Source organism: Anabrus simplex, chromosome 2 (genome assembly GCF_040414725.1).
Source record: "Anabrus simplex isolate iqAnaSimp1 chromosome 2, ASM4041472v1, whole genome shotgun sequence".
Classification (NCBI taxonomy): domain Eukaryota; kingdom Metazoa; phylum Arthropoda; class Insecta; order Orthoptera; family Tettigoniidae; genus Anabrus; species Anabrus simplex.
The window spans coordinates 874,695,746-874,716,821 of NC_090266.1; the positions used below are offsets into that span (position 1 = coordinate 874,695,746).

General features: G+C 40.8%; 1 protein-coding gene across 4 annotated transcripts in view; it reads left to right on the plus strand.

The window, feature by feature from the left end:
- The window catches only part of phtm (phantom), a 486,877-nt gene that overhangs the window by 394,548 nt on the left and 71,253 nt on the right, over nucleotides 1–21,076 (plus strand). For all 4 annotated transcript variants that reach the window (XM_067139510.2, XM_067139509.2, XM_067139508.2 and 1 more), the window contains one exon: nucleotides 13,016–13,301. In XM_067139510.2, the coding sequence (XP_066995611.2) occupies nucleotides 13,016–13,301 (286 nt within the window). The remainder of the gene's footprint in view (nucleotides 1–13,015; nucleotides 13,302–21,076) is intronic.

Below are 21,076 nucleotides of genomic sequence, written 5' to 3' on the forward strand. Positions count from 1 at the left end.
CAAGATGTTGTCGACTCTGTGCAAGGAGCTGATAGTAAATAATTCCGTACCGATTAAAAAAAAAAGCATAATAATTTTCACATGAATGTTGTAAAACCCTCTTTGAACTCTTGATTCATCAACACCACTCTCTCCTTATACATCGCAGTTGAAGACTTCGGTGTGAAAATCACACAAGCCAGTTTTTGTATACACTGACATTTCATTTACTCCGGATAGACGAAGATGTGCTGCAGACTAGCTGAAATCTCCAGTATGTTCCGAATGCTGGAGGTTCGTCCGCGACCGGTCATATGCTGTAAAAGCAGTTGTATTTCCTGAAATCGTATCGTTTAGTACCTTCGTAGCACCGTTCCATATTTCCATAACAACACAAACGATCACTTTATTCTTGGTATTACAATTTCCATTTTGAATATTATAGAATAGTCTGCAATACATGAAAGGCAATCCCAAGAAGTGCAAAGAGGTGCTCATGCTTGTGACTTCAGACATTGCAAAGAAACGGTACTACACCTAAAAGCACAACGTATTTTCTCATGAACTAGTATCGCTATTAAATTAGGATTTGTTCTAAGATAAAATTTGATTCCTGTTTCCAATCTTGGCACTTGAATTACTTTTCAGGAGACAATAACTTGTATGAAACTTGCAAAGTATGGATCGCTTAATGTTGATTATAGTTATTGTTAATATAGCATTAAATAATATGATCCGATTGCTGTAACATTGTAATTTTTGTTCCGATATCTTCATTTATCATCCTAACCAGACTAAGAACTCGTACTTGGAAAATTTGAACAGGACATAGTTCGACCCCAACTGCCCCAATATACCAGGCGGCCCGCGAGTGCCATACCTTTTCTCCTTACAAATGTTCCGCATGCAATATTGAGGCATCACTTGTTTTCGAAGGAGCGACAACGTGATGTATTTCGGATGTTGTGAAACAAATATTAGTCATTTTACTGCACACGTTCTATGGCAGGGTGAATTTAAAAATACCCCAAACGTGCGGAAAAGAAAATTGAATAAGGTATTAATTTATACACGTACAAACATTTCACTCCGTAAAAGAGTTTGTGACGTACCCACTTTGCCCACAGATGTATGACAAATTTATAACGTGGCGGGTCACTTTAATATTAAAATAAATAAATGATATGTCGTTGTTTCTCCAGAAACCGTATCCCAAGGGCGCCAGTCTTCAAGCTTATGGCTTGAAAACAAAAGTAGATAATTAATAATAATAATAATAATAATAATAATAATAAATAAAAATATGTAATGAGACTCAAAAACTCCCAGGGGTGGGGTGAACGGAACACAAATCATTAAGTACACTACCTTGGAATTTAAGGATCATTAATAATAATTTCATAAAATACAAATTAAAATAGCTATTTATTGAGATGAAAAACGTGACGTAACGGCGTATTAACGAAATCTGAACTTACGGAAGCAAAAGAAAAAGTGAATGAAATTAACTTTAAGAAAATGAACTGTTGCGCGAAGACTTGCAGTAACTTATGCCATAAGCTCACCAAATGTAGACTCTGTTGTCTTGAAGCTGAAGATGGGTGGATCTCTCGTACAGGCTGCCTCATCTGTTGTTGGATTCCAGTCCTACATCCACATTTCCTGTCCTTAATACTTCCTACTGTACTCCTTACATAAAGTCGTAATGAGTCCTAATTTTAAGTGCAAAACCACCATGGGTTATGTTCATGGAGAGAATACCTTCGTATTCTTCCGTATTACGGAACAGTAGCGTAGCTAAATTCATAATAAAAGCTCTCCTCCCCTATACTAGTCAGAACCGGTCTCCCGTTGACTACCTCTCGTCATTGAGATAACAAGTCCCAATGAGAGTAACTTTTGAGTAGAATATACTCAGATGCGAAGTGAACTAAGTTAAAATCTTCTCCGATGTGTAGACGTAGAAACGTAGTAAGAGTATCTTCCAAGCGTGAGAATCAGAATCAGAATCTCCGAATCTCAATCTGAATATCAGTCTTAATGTGAGTCTGAATGAGAGTGTTAATCTTAAAGTCCTCTCCAGCCCTTGTCGGTGGTATATATCGGTTCAAAAGTCTCCTTCCATCAGCCATATCACATGGTCCAGTAAGATTCGAGGTCTCATCCCTTCTCCCTTGTATAGCTGTGAATCCATCACGTTGCTTCATTACGTTCATTCGCATAGGCTGAACTTTCCCGCTGAAATAAAGCGTCTCGAAGCTGAGTTTGAAAAGTGGGTGTTAATAATGTATCAACTGTCTCTTCATGATGTGGAGAGGGTAAGGTCTCTCGTAATCTAGATGACGTACTTTTCCTGGAATTGGGCTGAAATTAGCCTGCTGACTCTGGTCACCTCACAACGGCTATTGGAAAATTTACTGCAAGTTATAAATATGCGTGATGTTGAAATACTTTACCCAATAATTTGTCCGTTCAGAATACGTTATAGCCGCGATACAAAGAAATGAAATGATGATTGAAATGGATGATAAAAACCCTATATATATATATATATATATATATTAATTTAAACACGACCTATCAGTGATTAAATATATACATCTTATCAATTAAATATATAGTTCAATAATTAAAAACATTCAGTGATGTCCCAAACATCACATTCGCCCCTCTGAGCCTGAAACAAGTAGTACTTCGTTGAGGGCTCACACCCACACTTTGCCACTTACGTTACACTTGTTTCCAAAAGAACTGTACATTCATTCATTACTGTATACAACATAACACTATTTTACAAAATTACAACTTGATGATTCCACCTACAACTTAATAACAAATAACATATAACACTTCAAAATTTCAATTAAAACATAATATTACAACTTAGCGAGTTTCTGATGTCTCACTTTCTCAAATGTTCGTCATCTCCTGCTGATTTTATGAATCCATTGTATGCAACACTTGACAATTCAATTTAGATCTGTACAAAATTTACACAAACAAAATGCATCGTATTACTCTTTCAAGTGTTTATACGTTCTTGTTGTATGACTATCACTTCACACACGCTAACACATTCACGTGGTTTTAGCCTAGGGTAAAATTATTGCAAGTCTTTATGAAGACATAATATAGTCTACGGGGAATTTACAAATTTTAAACTGCAATATTAATGATCCTCGTTATATAAAATCAAATACTAAATTACCCATACATGGCGTTACGTAAAGAGAACAGACGTAATCTTGGTAATGAACTCGTGTCAATCGTATACACACACATCGTGTAGCAAGCAAAACAAAACTTGGGAAACTCCACCTACCAGAGAGCAGTCACTCCACGCTGCGACAGGTGTATATAATATAAGAGATAAGCGTGGTCTGGCTCACTGACCTATATTCCAGCACTATGGAAAACCCCCGGACTCGTAATATATTTACGTAAACTCCGAATGTTGTACGTCCCCATTAAAATGCAATCGCCGTCAGATAATTGATAAGCACAAGGTCCTAGTTTCTTATTTATACGATAAGGTCCTTGATATAAAACTCCAGCCATGTCACCCATAAAAACCGTGGCGAAATCACCTGTATCATCACCTAATGCAATATTTAATGCTCTAATTAAGGCTGCAGAACTAGTCTTCGTACCGTAGGGAACGCGCTGAAACTGATACAAGCTGTATTTATGACTAAATGCTGTCAGAGGCCTGTCCTCTACTCTCAAAGGAATCTGCCAAAAACTACTACTTAAATCAACAGATGAAAACCATTTTTTACCCTCAAAGCCCTGAATTAACTCTTCAATAGTCTGTGATTTTAACTGGTCAGTACAAATACGTCTATTCATATCCCTCCCATCAATCCAAATTCTAACGCTCCCATCACTCTTAGGCACAACGATTAAAGAATTTACATACTGGCTATTAGACACTTCAATTATCCCATCTGCTAACATAGCTTGTATCTGATCGTCAACTGCCTTGGCATATTTGTGTGGGATAGCATACCGTGGCCCGCTGAAAGGACTGTCATCCAGCACTGAAAAAGAATGTTCATAAACATGTGTTTTACCGGGTTTCTTAGAAAAAATCTTAGCGTGTTCACATAACACTGCCAACAATTCGTCCCTCTGGACTTCCTCTAATTTACTGTTACTCGCAGCTTCAAATAAGGCATCCTTCTGATCCTCTTTCAACCACAACTGGCATAAATTAAACCCCTCACTGGGTTTCTCCTCATATCTAGAAACCTCAATAACACTCCACATAGCACAAACATTCGTTTTCCTCTGAATTTCATTTTTCAGTTCGAGTTTGACATACTTATTATCCCACTTCAGCTTTACCGTTGCATCATCGTAATCTAGCTGAGCCGATTTTAAAGTCAGCCAGTCACATCCCAAGATGAGATCAAATACAAGGTGAGGAATAACCAAACATACCTGTACTGAAATAAAACCCTCTATACAAATCGGCACCGCAACCTGCTTGCATATTTGTTTCGACTTTTTACCAACAGCTGTAATAATGAATGTAGACTTAACAGGCATCTCTTCCATCATAATACCCTGTTTAACTAAAATACCCTGTTTAACTAAAGAGTCATACCATTCTGAACTAATACATGATTTCTGACTTCCAATATCAATTAACGCGTTAACATACGCCCCCCAAACTTCTAATTGAACCACAGGATTAATCACTTCATCACCCGAATCTAAATAATTATTATCTGGTTCACACATAAGGTCTTCCTTAACATCTAGGTCATATGGCAATAGTTTCATAACACAATTCCTAACTACTTCCTGGTAAGGCTGGAATTCTGACCCATCATTACAGCCTGCATTTAGTTTAAAGGTTGCGATCGTGTACCTACACTTGGCTCGTTAGTAACTTGTCCTCTGACTTGTTGGGTATTTCCCGTTCTATTTTCAGCTGCGCCACCCCTACCGTTATGCCTTGGCTGAAACTGATTACGATTCTCATAGTTTGGCTGTCTCCTACTGTCCCTTGGTTCACTATGAGGAACAAAATTATGTGAGTTTCCTGTCCTATACCCAATGTTTCCTAGTGCATCAAAACTCCCTAATAACTGCTCCATTTCCTGAATAGTTTTAATACTTTGCATACACGCTGCTTCGCGTACCCTGTCTGGAAAATGTCGTAACAGTAATCTGACTACATCTGAATCAGCCGTGATTCCGTCTAAATTCTGGCAAATCATAACATGTGACAAAAAATACTCAGTCATAGAGACACATTCATTATGTTTGAATTTCCCAAATACTACCCTTTCTCTTTCACGGCTTTGAACGTTTTCGTTCCAGTATTTGTCTGTGAACTTCGTCTTAAATTCCTCCAGACTTTTCATGTTACTTTTATAGACTGAAAACCAGGAACGCGTCTCTCCCACAAAAGCATGATCAATAATGTCGATCGCCTCTTCCCAGTTCATAAACCCTTCCTCAATCCGTTTCCCAAACCCTTTTTCTACTATTTTCAGAAATTCTAGTGGGTTAGTTTGTTTCCCATTGAACTTCGGTAATTCGATTTCCTTACTGTAAATCCCTCCATGACTTTGCCTCTCAGTGTTACCTTGCCTTTCTCTTACTTCTCGTCGTATGCGTGCTTCTGCCATCGCTATGCGGTTATCTACATCTTTATCTCTTCTTTCAATTTCATTCACTACAGTGTTCTGTTTTTCTTTCAACGTCTTAATTTCCACTGTATTGCCTTCTACCATCGCAAACTTTTCTCTTTGTTCCCTAGTGTTGTCTTCTATTATACACTTAACGGTATCGATCTTGTTTTGTACCTGATCTTTAAATTCTTTTATTTCTTCCTTTTGGATCTCAACTTTACTATTAATACTTGCCACCTGTGTCTCTAACTCCTTTCTAGTGTTGTTGCTTTCTTTTTCCAATAATCCCAACAACTCACTCCTCTGCTCTACAAATTTCTTTTCTACCTCTTGTTTGTTTTGCTTAGTTATCTCTTTCTGTTCCTCTATCTGCTTGTTAAATCTTTCATTTTGTTTAAATAATTCTTGTAACTGTTTGCTATGTTCGTCCATCCTTTTATTAGCTTCTACCTTGTGTTCATACAATGCCTTACTTAATTCTCGTTTAGTTTGTTCTACTTCATTTTTAATTTCTGATTTAGTTTGTTCTACTTCATTTTTAATTTCTGATTTAGTTTGTTCCACATCTGTTTTAATTTGTTCCAATTCCTTTTTTATTTCGGATTTATTTTGTTCCATTTCATTTTTTATTTCAGATTTACTATCCTCTATCTTATTTAACATTAACTGCATCATTTCAAGTAACTGATTGTTATTACCCTCACTGTTAGGACTAACCTCCGTCTCGCCCCCCATCGTACTATCGTCTGAATCTAACGTAACTTCGTCATTCCTACTCTTATTCCCTTCGCTTCGCTCCTAATATCAGTTTCTTCCTCTACACATTTATCTAACTCTTCCTTAGAATTACCTAAAGTACTACCCTTCAGCACGTGTCCACTACGCAGCGTCATGTATTTCTCCTCTTGCTCGGCCATATTACCCCCAAAATCAAACACACTAGAAAAATATACTGTGGATACACAACAGTTACCCCCAAACTACTGATTTTATCCTTCTATACCAGTACTTAATGATTTACGAGCCCCTCAGTTGTGGCGACAATATGTGACGTACCCACTTTGCCCACAGATGTATGACAAATTTATAACGTGGCGGGTCACTTTAATATTAAAATAAATAAATGATATGTCGTTGTTTCTCCAGAAACCGTATCCCAAGGGCGCCAGTCTTCAAGCTTATGGCTTGAAAACAAAAGTAGATAATTAATAATAATAATAATAATAATAATAATAATAATAATAAATAAAAATTTGTAATGAGACTCAAAAAACTCCCAGGGGTGGGGTGAACGGAACACAAATCATTAAGTACACTACCTTGGAATTTAAGGATCATTAATAATAATTTCATAAAATACAAATTAAAATAGCTATTTATTGAGATGAAAAACGTGACGTAACGGCGTATTAACGAAATCTGAACTTACGGAAGCAAAAGAAAAAGTGAATGAAATTAACTTTAAGAAAATGAACTGTTGCGCGAAGACTTGCAGTAACTTATGCCATAAGCTCACCAAATGTAGACTCTGTTGTCTTGAAGCTGAAGATGGGTGGATCTCTCGTACAGGCTGCCTCATCTGTTGTTGGATTCCAGTCCTACATCCACATTTCCTGTTCTTAACACTTCCTACTGTACTCCTTACATAAAGTCGTAATGAGTCCTAATTTTAAGTGCAAAACCACCATGGGTTATGTTCATGGAGAGAATACCTTCGTATTCTTCCGTATTACGGAACAGTAGCGTAGCTAAATTCATAATAAAAGCTCTCCTCCCCTATACTAGTCAGAACCGGTCTCCCGTTGATTACCTCTCGTCATTGAGATAACAAGTCCCAATGAGAGTAACTTTTGAGTAGAATATACTCAGATGCGAAGTGAACTAAGTTAAAATCTTCTCCGATGTGTAGACGTAGAAACGTAGTAAGAGTATCTTCCAAGCGTGAGAATCAGAATCAGAATCTCCGAATCTCAATCTGAATGTCAGTCTTAATGTGAGTCTGAATGAGAGTGTTAATCTTAAAGTCCTCTCCAGCCCTTGTCGGTGGTATATATCGGTTCAAAAGTCTCCTTCCATCAGCCATATCACATGGTCCAGTAAGATTCGAGGTCTCATCCCTTCTCCCTTGTATAGCTGTGAATCCATCACGTTGCTTCATTACGTTCATTCGCATAGGCTGAACTTTCCCGCTGAAATAAAGCGTCTCGAAGCTGAGTTTGAAAAGTGGGTGTTAATAATGTATCAACTGTCTCTTCATGATGTGGAGAGGGTAAGGTCTCTCGTAATCTAGATGACGTACTTTTCCTGGAATTGGGCTGAAATTAGCCTGCTGACTCTGGTCACCTCACAACGGCTATTGGAAAATTTACTGCAAGTTATAAATATGCGTGATGTTGAAATACTTTACCCAATAATTTGTCCGTTCAGAATACGTTATAGCCGCGATACAAAGAAATGAAATGATGATTGAAATGGATGATAAAAACCCTATATATATATATATATATATATATATTAATTTAAACACGACCTATCAGTGATAAAATATATATACTTCTTATCAATTAAATATATAGTTCAATAATTAAAAACATTCAGTGATGTCCCAAACATCACAAGTTGTTCGCATGAAACTGAAACGAATACATATTATTATAGCTTCAGAAAATTAAATTGTCGCACTTGGACCTACCAGTACGTTTCCCTCTACAACTACTCATAATAGATATACTCAAAAACATGTCCATGATTGTGGAGGCAGTGCTGAACACGTCTCGCAGTGTCTGCATGGGCACGTCTCAACATTTCTTTTGACACTGCAGCACAGGCCTCAAGAATTCGTTGTTACTTGTTCAGCATTTTCTGGCTCAGTTTCGTACATTTTCGATTTGATATATCCTCAAAGATAAAAGTCCAGTGGGGTGAGGTCAGGTGGTCGTGGTGGCCACTGCCAGGGTCCACCACGACGTATCCACCATTCAGGATATCGTATATCATGATGTTCCCTAACGGTTCAAAGTAGTGTGGTGGTGCACCATCATGCTGGAACCAATGTTGCAGAACTAGCTGCAATGTAATATATTCTAGAAAGTTTTGTAGAGACAGGTCGGTCTCTAAAAATTCCAGATAGCGCCTACCGGTGAGGGGCTATAAAAACAGGCCCAATGATGTAGTCTCCTAGAATACCGCACCAGAGATTAACACCCAAGTGCTGGAGATGTATATGCTGTGCTCGAATCCAGTGGGGGATTGCTGGAGCCCAATAAAGGAGATTGTGAGTCTCGACGATGGAATCATTGGAAAAGTAACATTCATCGCTCCATAGGATATTCCTGATAAAATGTGTATCTTGCTGTAATGCCGCGGCCATTTTTCGGCAGTATCTTACTCTGCGATCAAAATCATCTCCATAGAGTTGCTGATGTAGGTGCACTTTATGTGGGTGCCATTTTCTCCCCTTCAGGACCCTTTGACTTTTGGGATACTTCTAGCTCATCTGCATTTCGTCTTTGATTAAGTAACATTAAATATGTGCACGTTGTAACAATGATAGTTTGTATATTATTATTATTATTATTATTATTATTATTATTATTATTATTATTATTATTATTATTATTATTATATCATCAGAGTAAGGTGAAATTCAACATACCGTGTGAAAGATCGCGTTCAAGGTATTGCAGTACATTCTGCACAACGGCAGCATTGTCGCAGACGTGTCTTTCCCTGCTCATGTATGCCTTGAACAGACCAGTAGCTCTTAATTGCAGCTCTGTTCAACGAAATACGTGTATAGAAGACAGATATCTGTTTGCAAACTCTTGTGCATGTCGTCTGCGAACTTGGGGTGCATTCCGACCGTATTCTCCATAGAATAAAATTATGTCTCTATATTCGTCGTTGCTGAAATCATTAGCCATTGGCGATGTGCAGACAGCTGTAGCATATACTAGCCTAGTAGTATGCGGTCGAAAACGGGGCTTTCTAATGCAAAGGGTTGTATTAGACGGATAGCACTGAGAAGCGTGCTGCGAGCGCCCGTCCGGTTGTTACCTCTTCATATTCTGACGTAACCTGCTTGCTGGCAGTAGTATCCCTGTGAAAATCTGTTAGTAAACATTATTGCATGCGGGACATTTTTTTTTCGCAAGTTGCTTTACGTCGCACCGGCACAGATAGGTCTTATGGCGACGTTGGAACAGGAAAGGTCTAGGAGTGGGAAGGAAGCAGCCGTGGCCTTAATTTAGGTAAAGCCCCAGCATTTGCCTGGTGTGAAAATGCGAAACCACGGAAATCCATCTGCAGGGCTGCCGACAGTGGGGTTCGAACCCACAATCTCCCGATTACTGGATGCTAGCCTCACTCGGGACATTTATAAGTAGAAAGTACGGTGCTCGCGGGATGCCTGGTACTTGCATATACACCTTTAACAGTTGATGTCATATAAACAAATCTGACTAGTATGATATATCCGGCAAATAGTTGGAGGCCTGTCAGTCTTCCAATAGTATGTTTTTTTTAACCCTCTGGAAAGATACTTCCAGATTATCATAAAGCATTGATCTCTATACATGGATGGCTGGTAGCTTGGGTAGCAGTAAGCCGAATAGAAGATGACTGGCGTAGTAAGATGTGAGCGAGCGCACGAAACCACGAGGAGCGCGCTTGCTTTGTTTATGTTTAGTTCAGTGACGCCAGATCTCCTGATTGTAGTTCCACGGGTGTTCTGTGCTGTTTTATTGCAATACCCCACACATTTACAAAGGAATTGAGATGAAATACATCAATAAAAAATCACTAGTTTAGATATTTCACTCGCTGAATTGAAACCACATGTTACTTCTGCATATTAGTAAAATATAAACAAACAAGGGAGCCATGCTTGTACTACTACGGTTAACACAAATACGAATTCCTAAATGTAAATAATACAAATACGGTACATAATATATTTAAAGTCTCAAAGTATACATGTGTGGCAGATATAAATTGAGTACTATTTGGAAGAGGTACAACATTCTTTCCGTCAGTTCAAATTACAATATTTCCTAACATAACGTAATTGTATTGATTACGTAGTAAACAAGTGACTGTCAGCATGCTGAAGTGTACTTCTATGGCAAATACGCCGGGAAATACTTGAATATCCAGCGAAAAACACACAGTAAACTATCATTATGCCGTTACAGGAGAAGTGGGTGTGGTTCTGGGCTTCTAAATGTCCTGCGGGCTCATATTAAATGGCTTCTACAAGCTTTAAACAAGCCGGAATTACTAAAATAAAAACGTTTTCTGCAAGAGGAAGAATAGGGCTATTTTTGTATGAATAAAAAGAAAACCGAGTTTTGGCTCAAAATACGAAAAATTCAGTCATACCTCCCCTTAAGAATGCATAATTTCGTGGCATACATGTATAAAATTTAGAGCAATGTTTCCAAAACTGTTTTTCACTCGTATTGCATTATCGATCACTAATTGCATGTATTCAGCACCTAAGTAAGTATTTGTCGGCCGTTATTATACACTCATTTCTATTGCTATCCCGGAGGTTTACTGACCTCGGAATAGCGTGTCGGTGTTCCCAATGTCCTTATGCTTTGAGTGAACATGTCCCTCTATTTTTAATTATTCTAATGTGCCATTAATTGCGATTTAAAATTGATTATATTATCATTGCTTCTCCATAAGGAGAGCTCTAGGATGGGTACACCAACACGGCGGACCGCGCGCTTAACTTGGCGTACTTTCTCCTGCAGCGGAGAGCTGCCATCAGCGATCCATGTATAGAGATCAGTGTCATAAAGACACTAAATTTTGTACCTAAGAAATCAAAGCTTACCCAGATGTTTCTTCATTTTCTTATTAACTATTTGTCCCGTGATCTCTCGTATGCCCTAGCAAGGTGTCATAATAAAAACGATTTTGCATTTTCAGTGCATATTAATGTAACAAATTTTGAATTTAAGGAATTGTAGGTTTCTGCGTGTGACTATCGAATTTAGTCAGCGTTGGCATCGAGATGAAAACACCCATTGAAACCTACGTACCTAACTTTAGTGCCAACAATATCAGTACTAAATAAAGTGAAGAAGAGCCGTGTCCCCATTAGACTTAAAGGTCTATGGAATGGCGTTGTGTGAAATCTTCCACTATTTGTAAGCTCGGCACTGTGTGAAATGGAGAGTTCCGTTAACTGCTTCGACTGCCTTTGATATCAGCAACTTACTTAGTTCTCTTTTCTGACTCACATTTGATGAACTATGGAGCTATGCACATTTCTGGAAATGTTTGTATCAGAAGTATACTAGTGCTGAAGAAAAATAGAACCTGCGTCCTTCCAGGTGATCCAAGTGTGTCTAAATTCCAAGCCACGGAGTTCCCATTAGAAAAATTAAGCTTTGTGGCTCTTGATATAGTGATCACAGTCACAGAACCTCAAACTTTATACGGAATCCGAACCACAAGGATGTAACTCTTCATTCCAAATTTCAACGTTCACTGGTCGGAATTTGAACGTCGGCCGGCTTGGTCAGAGCCATTGACGATGGCACTCCGCTATCACGCCCCGATCCCATTAGGATAGTATCACTTGAATATTGCACGCACTAAGAGTTTTCAATACAACAGGACATGAGAAACGAGTGCCCAGCAAGGGCGTCACACAGCCGGCTACTGATAATGACGGTACAAACGCTGACTTGCTGGCCAACTAATACGATGAGTAACTTACTGATGGTGAAGGATAGGAAAGTTATAGAATTGGGATGATAGCGGCCGTGGCCTTATCTTGAATTTCTGATAACAAAATGGCACTAAGAATACTTCACGACAAATGTTTTTTTAATGCTCGTGTTTCCTCTGTTCTTAATGTATCGGCCTATGGAATGTAATGTTTCTTATTCGTGAACAGTGGATAACATTGTAACAGCCTCTCACTGAAAAACATTCCGAGCCTACTAGGTTCATTAATTCATCGTGACTTCCCAGACCATCCTCGTTCATTGAGTCCTCTTGTCTGTGACCCAGTCTCTTGTCGTTCACGGGTAACATGCATTTTCCCTCATAAGTTCACTGGCTCGCACGGTTTTATTTCTGATGTCAAAATGTTAATACTGTTATGATTCTGAATTTCGCAAAACTGGGATATTCTCTTCCTATTCCCATTCCAATTGTATGGATCATTCACTAAGAGATCTCCGGTCTCGCGCACACACCAATGGACATAGTAAGGGTTTAGCATAAATCAACCGCCATTAGTAAGAAGAGATGCAATTTTGCTTGGGGCATTGTTCTGTTTCTCTCCGTAGTCCTGTAACTGATAATTTTACAAATAAGCATAGTTCCATTGTCTGATGTTCAACAGAATTTGTTCACCATTATCTTTCCAGGTTCCTTCCCAAGTACCAGCGGACGATGGAATATCTTCTTAGTGGGAAGGAGAAATCCCATCAGCTGTACGCCTCCATGATCGCCGAACACAATTCGGAGGCAGACGATGTAATTGGAGCATTCCTTTCTGAGATGAAACGTCGAAATGATATCGGGGATGAAGGCTTTTACACAGTGCCACAGTTTCATCATTTGTTGGCAGATCTCTTTGGAGCAGGACTGGATACAACATTAACCACTCTTCGGTGGTTCATACTATTCATGGCGCAACATCCTAATGTCCAAGTAAGTATCTTCATTTTTTGAAATGTTTTATAAAAAGGTCTTGTAGTTTTACAGTTTGGCAGCACTCAGAAAAATTTGTATTTAAAATACAGTGTTGCCTCAGTCAATACTGAAAATGGTTCCCGTTTTCCGTGGTTTCCCATTTTCACACCAGGCAAATGCTGGGGCTGTACCTTAATTAAGGCCACGGCCGCTTCCTTCCCACTCCTAGCCCTTTCCTGTCCCATCGTCGCCATAAGACCTCTTTGTATCGGTGCGACGTAAAGGAACTACAAAAAAGGCTCCCTCCCTTGCTTTCCCTCTTCTTTTTTCCCTTCAGAGTATTATGGCCACTGTCGAAGTGAATGACGTTTTTGAAGCGATGTAACAATTTGAATAGCGGTAAAACTTATTAGAGTAGATGATATTTTAACATTTCGTTCACGTATTCAATGCGTTGAATGCAAAATATTTGAGCAGATTTAAAGATGTGTGTGACTTATAAAGACTCATACATCAGGGATAGATTACAATATTGGAGTCATTCTAAAATGACAAGACTAGTGGAGTGCTGATGGTTCGTCTCTCCCGACAATGATCTGTAGTCAAGATATCCGTGAACTTCAGGATAGGTCGTTAGACGACCTAGACTTTAATTAACAAACAAGCATGTAGCTTGATTACTACCATGATGAACTTAGCCATGGTTCATAAATGATGCGACAAGTGATTGATCATTATCCAGTCTGGTCACATTATATTACGAATGGGTTTACATGGTAGAACCATACATACGCCTGAACAATGTAATGCTACGGAGTAAATTTACTAACGCTGACCGAGTGAAACACTATCCTTCCACTTGTGCTTACGCGATGTTTATTCATGACCGAACTTCACAAACTTGACTAACGCTGACCGAGTGAAACACTATCCTTCCACTTGTGCTTACGCGATGGTTATTCATGACCGAACTTCACAAACTTGCATTTTGAACTGTTTCATCACCGTCTTGAAAATATTTCTCGTATGTACAACAGTATCTTGCTGGAATTCATGCCAAATGATTTGATGTTCGAAACATACTTTAAGAGTGTTATACTTTCGTTTGTATTATTTTACTAATTTGGCGGAATAAACTTCTTGCAAGTCATTAAACGTGATATTTTTGTATGATCTACAGAAGTGACGTGCACAAATTCTAAACCCTTATTCCAATGCGAATAAATTATTACTAATATGTACCGAATGAAAATCCACGGCTTCATCAGATTCTCCACGGTAGCCACTTAAGTGGTATGTTAACATAGAAAATGATTGACAGCTACCCACGAATGAGAACCTCTTACTCCTAGAAATGCAGAACAGCGGGTAGTCATAGTGTTTCTAACATCGGTAGTTCTTGTAGTATGGTACTGCACACCAACACTAATATTATCCCGAACTGTTGAAGAATCCTTTAAAGTGACTGGCATATACTAGCACGTCCATCAAACGTCCCTCATATTCTCAACACAGTTTAAATAATAGAGAGAGGCTGAATTTTTGAGCACCTGATAATTTCTGTTCCCAGGCTTTTATCCGTAGGGAGTGTTTAATGTAGGAAATTGTTGAACCCTTGTCCCACAACACCTTAAAGTATCGGGCATGTTATTTTTAGAATAATATGCCTTTATGCTGTAACATGAGGCTGGGTAGGTAAATGAACACACAAATGGTAGCGTTTACTCTAAGGTTAATTGGCTAACTATTATTGCTTACACAACTACACAGGCACACAATTACACCAGTTCGCGCTGTCTCTCTGCTTTCGCTATTTCAGTCACACTAGTTACCCACTTTGACAGTTATAAACTATAACAATCGCACAAAAACTCTTCCACAATTGTCTCTGAGACTTTAGGGAAATCCACAATTACGCTCGCTGTACACTACTCGGATCACACAGTTCACAGCTTGCGCGCTCAGCATAGTCCTTCGAATCTGTATGTGGTACACAGTCCGTACACTCACAGCGTCCTTCGTTAACTGTCACTCGTCGATCACCTGCACTGTCCCACACTCACCGTCAGTTCACACACACAGTATCAACAGCACTCAATCATCACTGTATACCGAGTGATCCAGTACTCCACTATTGCACTCACTCAACTGAACCTCCGACAGAACTGAACCATCTCGATCGCTGGCAGAACTGTATAAGCAGAACTCGTCCGGCCTGCCTTAAATAAGAAGGACGGCACTTCCAGATAGTTCACGAAAGGATAAAGCTCCAGAGTCCTCTCGAAATCGAATGTTATGGGTTCAACATCCATTCACTTCTCGTGCCGTCAGGGAGACCGGCAGTGAGATCACGGAGTGTTGGCAGAGCGGCCTGCTCTTGTGCGTTTGGCTCGATACTGACCGGTTGTTGCAGTGGCGAGTGGGAGGGGTCCTAACCCATTGACGTCACTGAAGACTGGAGGCAGACTAACGCGTGCTCCTCCCAAAGCCTTACAAAGAAATGGCAGTGACCGTCACATTTCCACCTCCTTAAGACTGCTCGTCCGGAGCTGCTCCACGATACGGCGTCAGGAGAGCCAGATGGACGACCATCATCTCCTCTCGGAGACCTCGCAGTTTTCTGTGAACGACGTCGTTCATCCTAGATATTGTATGGGCCCTCCTCTAGTGACTGAGCTTCGGTGAATTCTCATTCGTTCGCACAGGACGGTGCAGCCAAACACGGTCGCCTTCCTGGAAACCTGCTGAGTTCGCCAACATAAGTAGTGGGCTTTCATTCTGTCGCTGGCTACTCTTATATGGATGTTGTCGGGCATAGCCGTGTGTGTCGTTTAGCCGGTCAACAATCTCCCTCACGTAGTCCGTCGCTGGCTGCACTTGATCTAGTGCCGACCCCAACATCAGGTCGCATGGCAGTCGTAGCTCTATCCTGAAGACCATGCTGGCAGATGTCATGCCTGTCGTCTTGTAGGTGGGCGCTCGATTGGTCATCAAGAAGAATGGAGCCCTCTCATCCCAGTCTGTCTGGTGGGCAGAAACCACCTCCCTGAGGCTCTCTTCGACGGTCTGTACGAACCGCCCAACAATGCCACCGGACTGACTGTGGAGAGGGTCGTACGTGTCTTCTGAACTCCTCGACGTTGTAGAACCACCTGCATCAGCTTCGACTCGAAGTTCGTGCACTGGTTGTTGTGCAGTTCCCTCTGTACAGCGAAGCAGCCGAAGAAGTTCTTCACAAAGACTTCGGCCACTGTCGATACCTCTTAGTTAGGTATCAACCCGTCATCAAACAATTACCACTGATCTGCATTGAGGGCTGTCGGGCATAGGGAAGATTCCCGATCAATTGTTCACCTTCAATTTTCTTAAATAATTTCGAAGAATTTAGAAATGTATCGAACTTTTCAGTTGGTAAATTAAACTGATCGCACATTGCTCTTCCTATAAACGAATATTTGCTACAGTTTGTCCTCTTAAATTACAAATTTCCAAATTGGAAACTTTAAAAATCACCACTCAGAATTATTCGTCGACTATGCCATTCTAAGCCATCTCTTCACTGACAGTTCGGAACGTACCCCTTAGCCAAGCAACTTATCTCCTTTCTTCCAAATATTTCCAGCCTAAATTTTGCAAACTTTTGGTGACGCTAATCTTTTTCCTGAAATCACCCAGACCAAATCGAGCTGCTTTTCTTTGGAGATTTTTCCAGTTATCGAATCAAGTAATCCTGGTGAGGGTACCATACGCTGGAACCGTATTTTAATTGTGACAAAGACTTATCCGGCTCCATGGCTAAATAGTTAGCGTGCAGGCCTTTGGTGCAGAGGGACCCATATTCGATTAACAGCCGGCCGGCGATTTTAACCTTCACTGGTTAATTCCAGTAGTTCGGGAGCTGGATGTGTGCGCCGTCTTCATCATTAGAATTCATTATGGGAAGCGCCCAATCCTCAAAGACGCGTAGGACACCTATACGGCGTCAACTCGAAAGACCTCCACCAGACCTCTTAGGAGGCCAAGTACAATTATTACGAAAGATATGCCCTCTCCTTTACATCCTTACTACAAGCTCTAATTACTCTCATAATCCTATATAGAGAACTGCAAACTTTATTGACAATCCCGTTTATGTGATTACCTAAATGAAGATATTTCCTTATACACTGAAGAAAATGAAAATTGCACACCCAGAATGGGTGGTGCTACATTGCTGCAATTGAACATGCAGGACGACTGTTCGGTTGTGATTCGATTATTACACTTTCAGGTCCCTCTGACCGCAAGTTTGGACAACAATTAATACAGGATGTGCCCATCACGAGCTGCAATACATTGATGAATTCGTCGAGGCATGGAGTCAATAAGGCCCTGGATCGCTTCCCGAGGAATTGTGGCCCATGCTTGCTGCACTGCACGGGTCAGTTGTTCCAGAGTTGTGGGTGGCTGAGGACGATTGGCCAGTTGTCGACACATCATGTCCCACACATGCTCAATAGGGCTGAAGTCCGGGATCTGGCGGCCCATTCTAATATTGTGATGTCGTGGAGAGCTTCTCTAGAGATGCGTGCAGTGTGAACCCGGGCATTGTCCTGCTGAAACATCCCATCAGCAATGTTCGCCATCATATGGACAACCACTGGATTGAGTACCCTATCAACGTACTGTCGAGCAGTCATAGTGCCCTCTACAAGCACTAATTGTGATTTCATATTAAAGCCAATAGTTCCCCAGACCATAATGGTTGGTGTTGGCCCTGTGTGCCTCCCGACAATAAGATCTGGGTGGCACCTCTCCCCGATACGTCTGCGCACACGATTCCGGCGATCACTGCGGGCAAGACAGAAGCGCGATTCATCACTAAAGACGACCTTATGCCATTCGTCGACCCACGCCGATCTTTCTCGACACCAGGCCAGTTTTACACGTCGCTGTTGTGGGGTCAATGTAGAGGTATGATTTTTCGCATTAATTTTTGAACGATTTCGCGAGAAGGATACTAATTTTCGCGTTATTGCGCGAAATAGGTATTGCCGTATCGCTTTAATTTCGCTTTAATGAAATTCTAAAATTATTCATTAAAGGTTTCATTACAATCACTGATCGCTGATTGTGGAGGTTTAATTGATAGACTGTACCAAATACATTAGAGACTGTATTTGACTGTACATACCTGGTACATACTTTTGAAGCCCTTTCCGGACTGCAAGGTCGTCTACCTTCTCCAGCGGGATGTTGGCTTTGAGTAGCATCGCTGTTATTTCGTGATTGTTTCGTGAATAAATTCTATTTTTTCACTCTTAGCTTTCTTTTGTATATCTAATTGTTGCCTGCCGTTTCACTGTTAGAGTGCTAAATTTACGTTCTGAATGTTCCTTATTTTTAAAACAATGTTTCGAGACAGTATCTTTTTTCTCCCACTCGATACGAACATTACAGAATTCACACATTAAAATATTGCTTTCCGAAATGTATAAACCTTCACTCGCAAACTGTTTAGCTCTGCTGTGCGCCGTAACAGTGTCTTGTCCAGCGACCCATCTTCGCTACTGTCTGTGATCACTTCCTTAATTTTACCTGACCACGAAGCCGAAATACACCAGTCAATTGAGATGCTTGTAGACGTCATGAGGGTTTCCAAGGATTGCACAATGCCGTGAGGAGACAGGCTGGGGTGGGATTATCAGCACCAGCCACCAGAAGAACAACATTCCAAACATTTCGTTTGGCAAGAAGCCTGGAGACAACCCCTTTTCTTCGATGCCATGTCTTAAACAGATTTTCCAGAACATTAATGATAACATATTTCTCTCCTGTTGATGAATATTTTTTCGCTCTTCCTTTTCTTTTCATACATAATCTTGGAACAAAATGTCCAAGTTCGTTATTCACTACAGATTTCGGTGTAATATCGCGCTTATCGCGAAATAATTGAATTTCGCTTTAAAATGGCGTTGTCGCTTTAATTCGCTTTATTTCGTGAGCATAATATCCATATTTTCTCAACCAGAAACATATGAATCGTAAAGATATCACAAAATCGCTTAAAAATATTTTTTCTCGCGTTTATCGTTAATGCGAAAAAATCATGCCTCCAGGTCAATGGAACACCTTCTGCAGGGACACGGGCTCGTAAGTCAATTGCACGCAGGCGATTACCAACTGTTTGTTGTGTAACGTGGGGCGCCACAGCTGCTCGAATTTGCGCTGCTGTTGCATGGGGTTCCATCCGGGCCATCCGAATGATGCGGCGATCCTCTCTCACAGTTGTCTGTCGCGCTGGGCCTGTGCCAGGTCTACGAGTGTGGGTACCTTCATTTGACCACTGCTGCCATACACGATGTACTGTAGATGCATGTCGGCCAACACGTGCAGCGACAGTCCTTAGCGATAATCCAGCCTCACACAGCCCAATTATCCGAGCCCTCTCAAACGGTGACAGTTGTTGATAGCGTGCTCTTCTCTGTCGTCGATGCATGTTTGACGGGGAACACTTCAATGCACAGACTGCAGGTCAACTACGCTACACCAGAGTCCGTATACTGGAGTTGATTCCTCCGCGACCAATCACGTGGGGAGACTTGTAGCAACAATCCAATGGATCTGAAACTTTGATCGTTTACATACCTACATGGCATCGTTCCATATCTTGAAAATCAACACAAACGACCAATGCCTTCATGGTGTAGCAATTTCCATTTTCTTAATTGTATGAACACCTAGGTACCTACAGTGATCCCATCGAGGAACGTTCAACCCATCAACGCAGTAATTAAAACTGAGACGGCCTTTCCTCTTTGTTAAACCCAAAACATGAATTGTCATCCCGTTTACTATCATACCAATGTCTGCCTTCCATCTCGCAGTATTGTCGAGGATCATTGTCGAGGTTATTTTGCAGTCGATCACAACCTTATTTATTAATCTATACAGTATATCATCGTCCCCAAAAACCTTATCTCTGATTCCAGTTCTTATAAACACTCGTGTTCATAAAAGCAGAACACCTTGAAAGACTAGAGATAGGAAGTTCATATTCACAAGTCATGTTCATTAGTATGTTCTGCAGAAACGATTAGCATTTCATTCACCTAAGTTCAGCATGTGTCCTATTGCCTAGTAGGCACTGGGTACTCCGTGGGCACTGACAACTTGCTCCATGCGTGATGGCATCGAGAGTATAATGCGCGAATGGCATCCTGGGGTATAGCTATCCATGCTGCATACACCTGGTTACTCAGTTCGTCTTTGGTGGTTGGCATTGGGTCACAGCGCCGCACCCGTCGTTTTACCATATCCACACATTTTCGATTGGCGACAAGTACGGTGATCGGGCGGGCAAGGGCAACAGTCTGCTATTTTGTGACGACAGGAAGGCAGGAACGTGTGGTCGCGCATTATCCTGCTGAAATATGGCGTCTGGGATGTCGAACAGAAAAGGGTATGGCTACGGATTGCCGAATATCATTCACGTAGTTCAAACCAGTTACAGTGCCCTGAACACGCACCAGCTGTGATTTGTGGTGGTACCCAATAGCACCCCACACCAAAACGCCTTGAGTTGGCGCTGTATGTCTTGCGCGAATGCAGTCAGTGTGATGCCTCTCCCCCTGTCTGCGGCGAACCAAAATTCGACCATCATTTCCGAACAAACAGAACCTAGTTTCGTACGAAAACACTATCTGCTGCCATTCCTGCCCCAGTGACGTTGTTCCATACACCATTGCAGTCCAGCATGTTTATGCACATTAGTCAAAGGTAGGCGGAGTCGTGGACCACGCGCCGGTAACCCA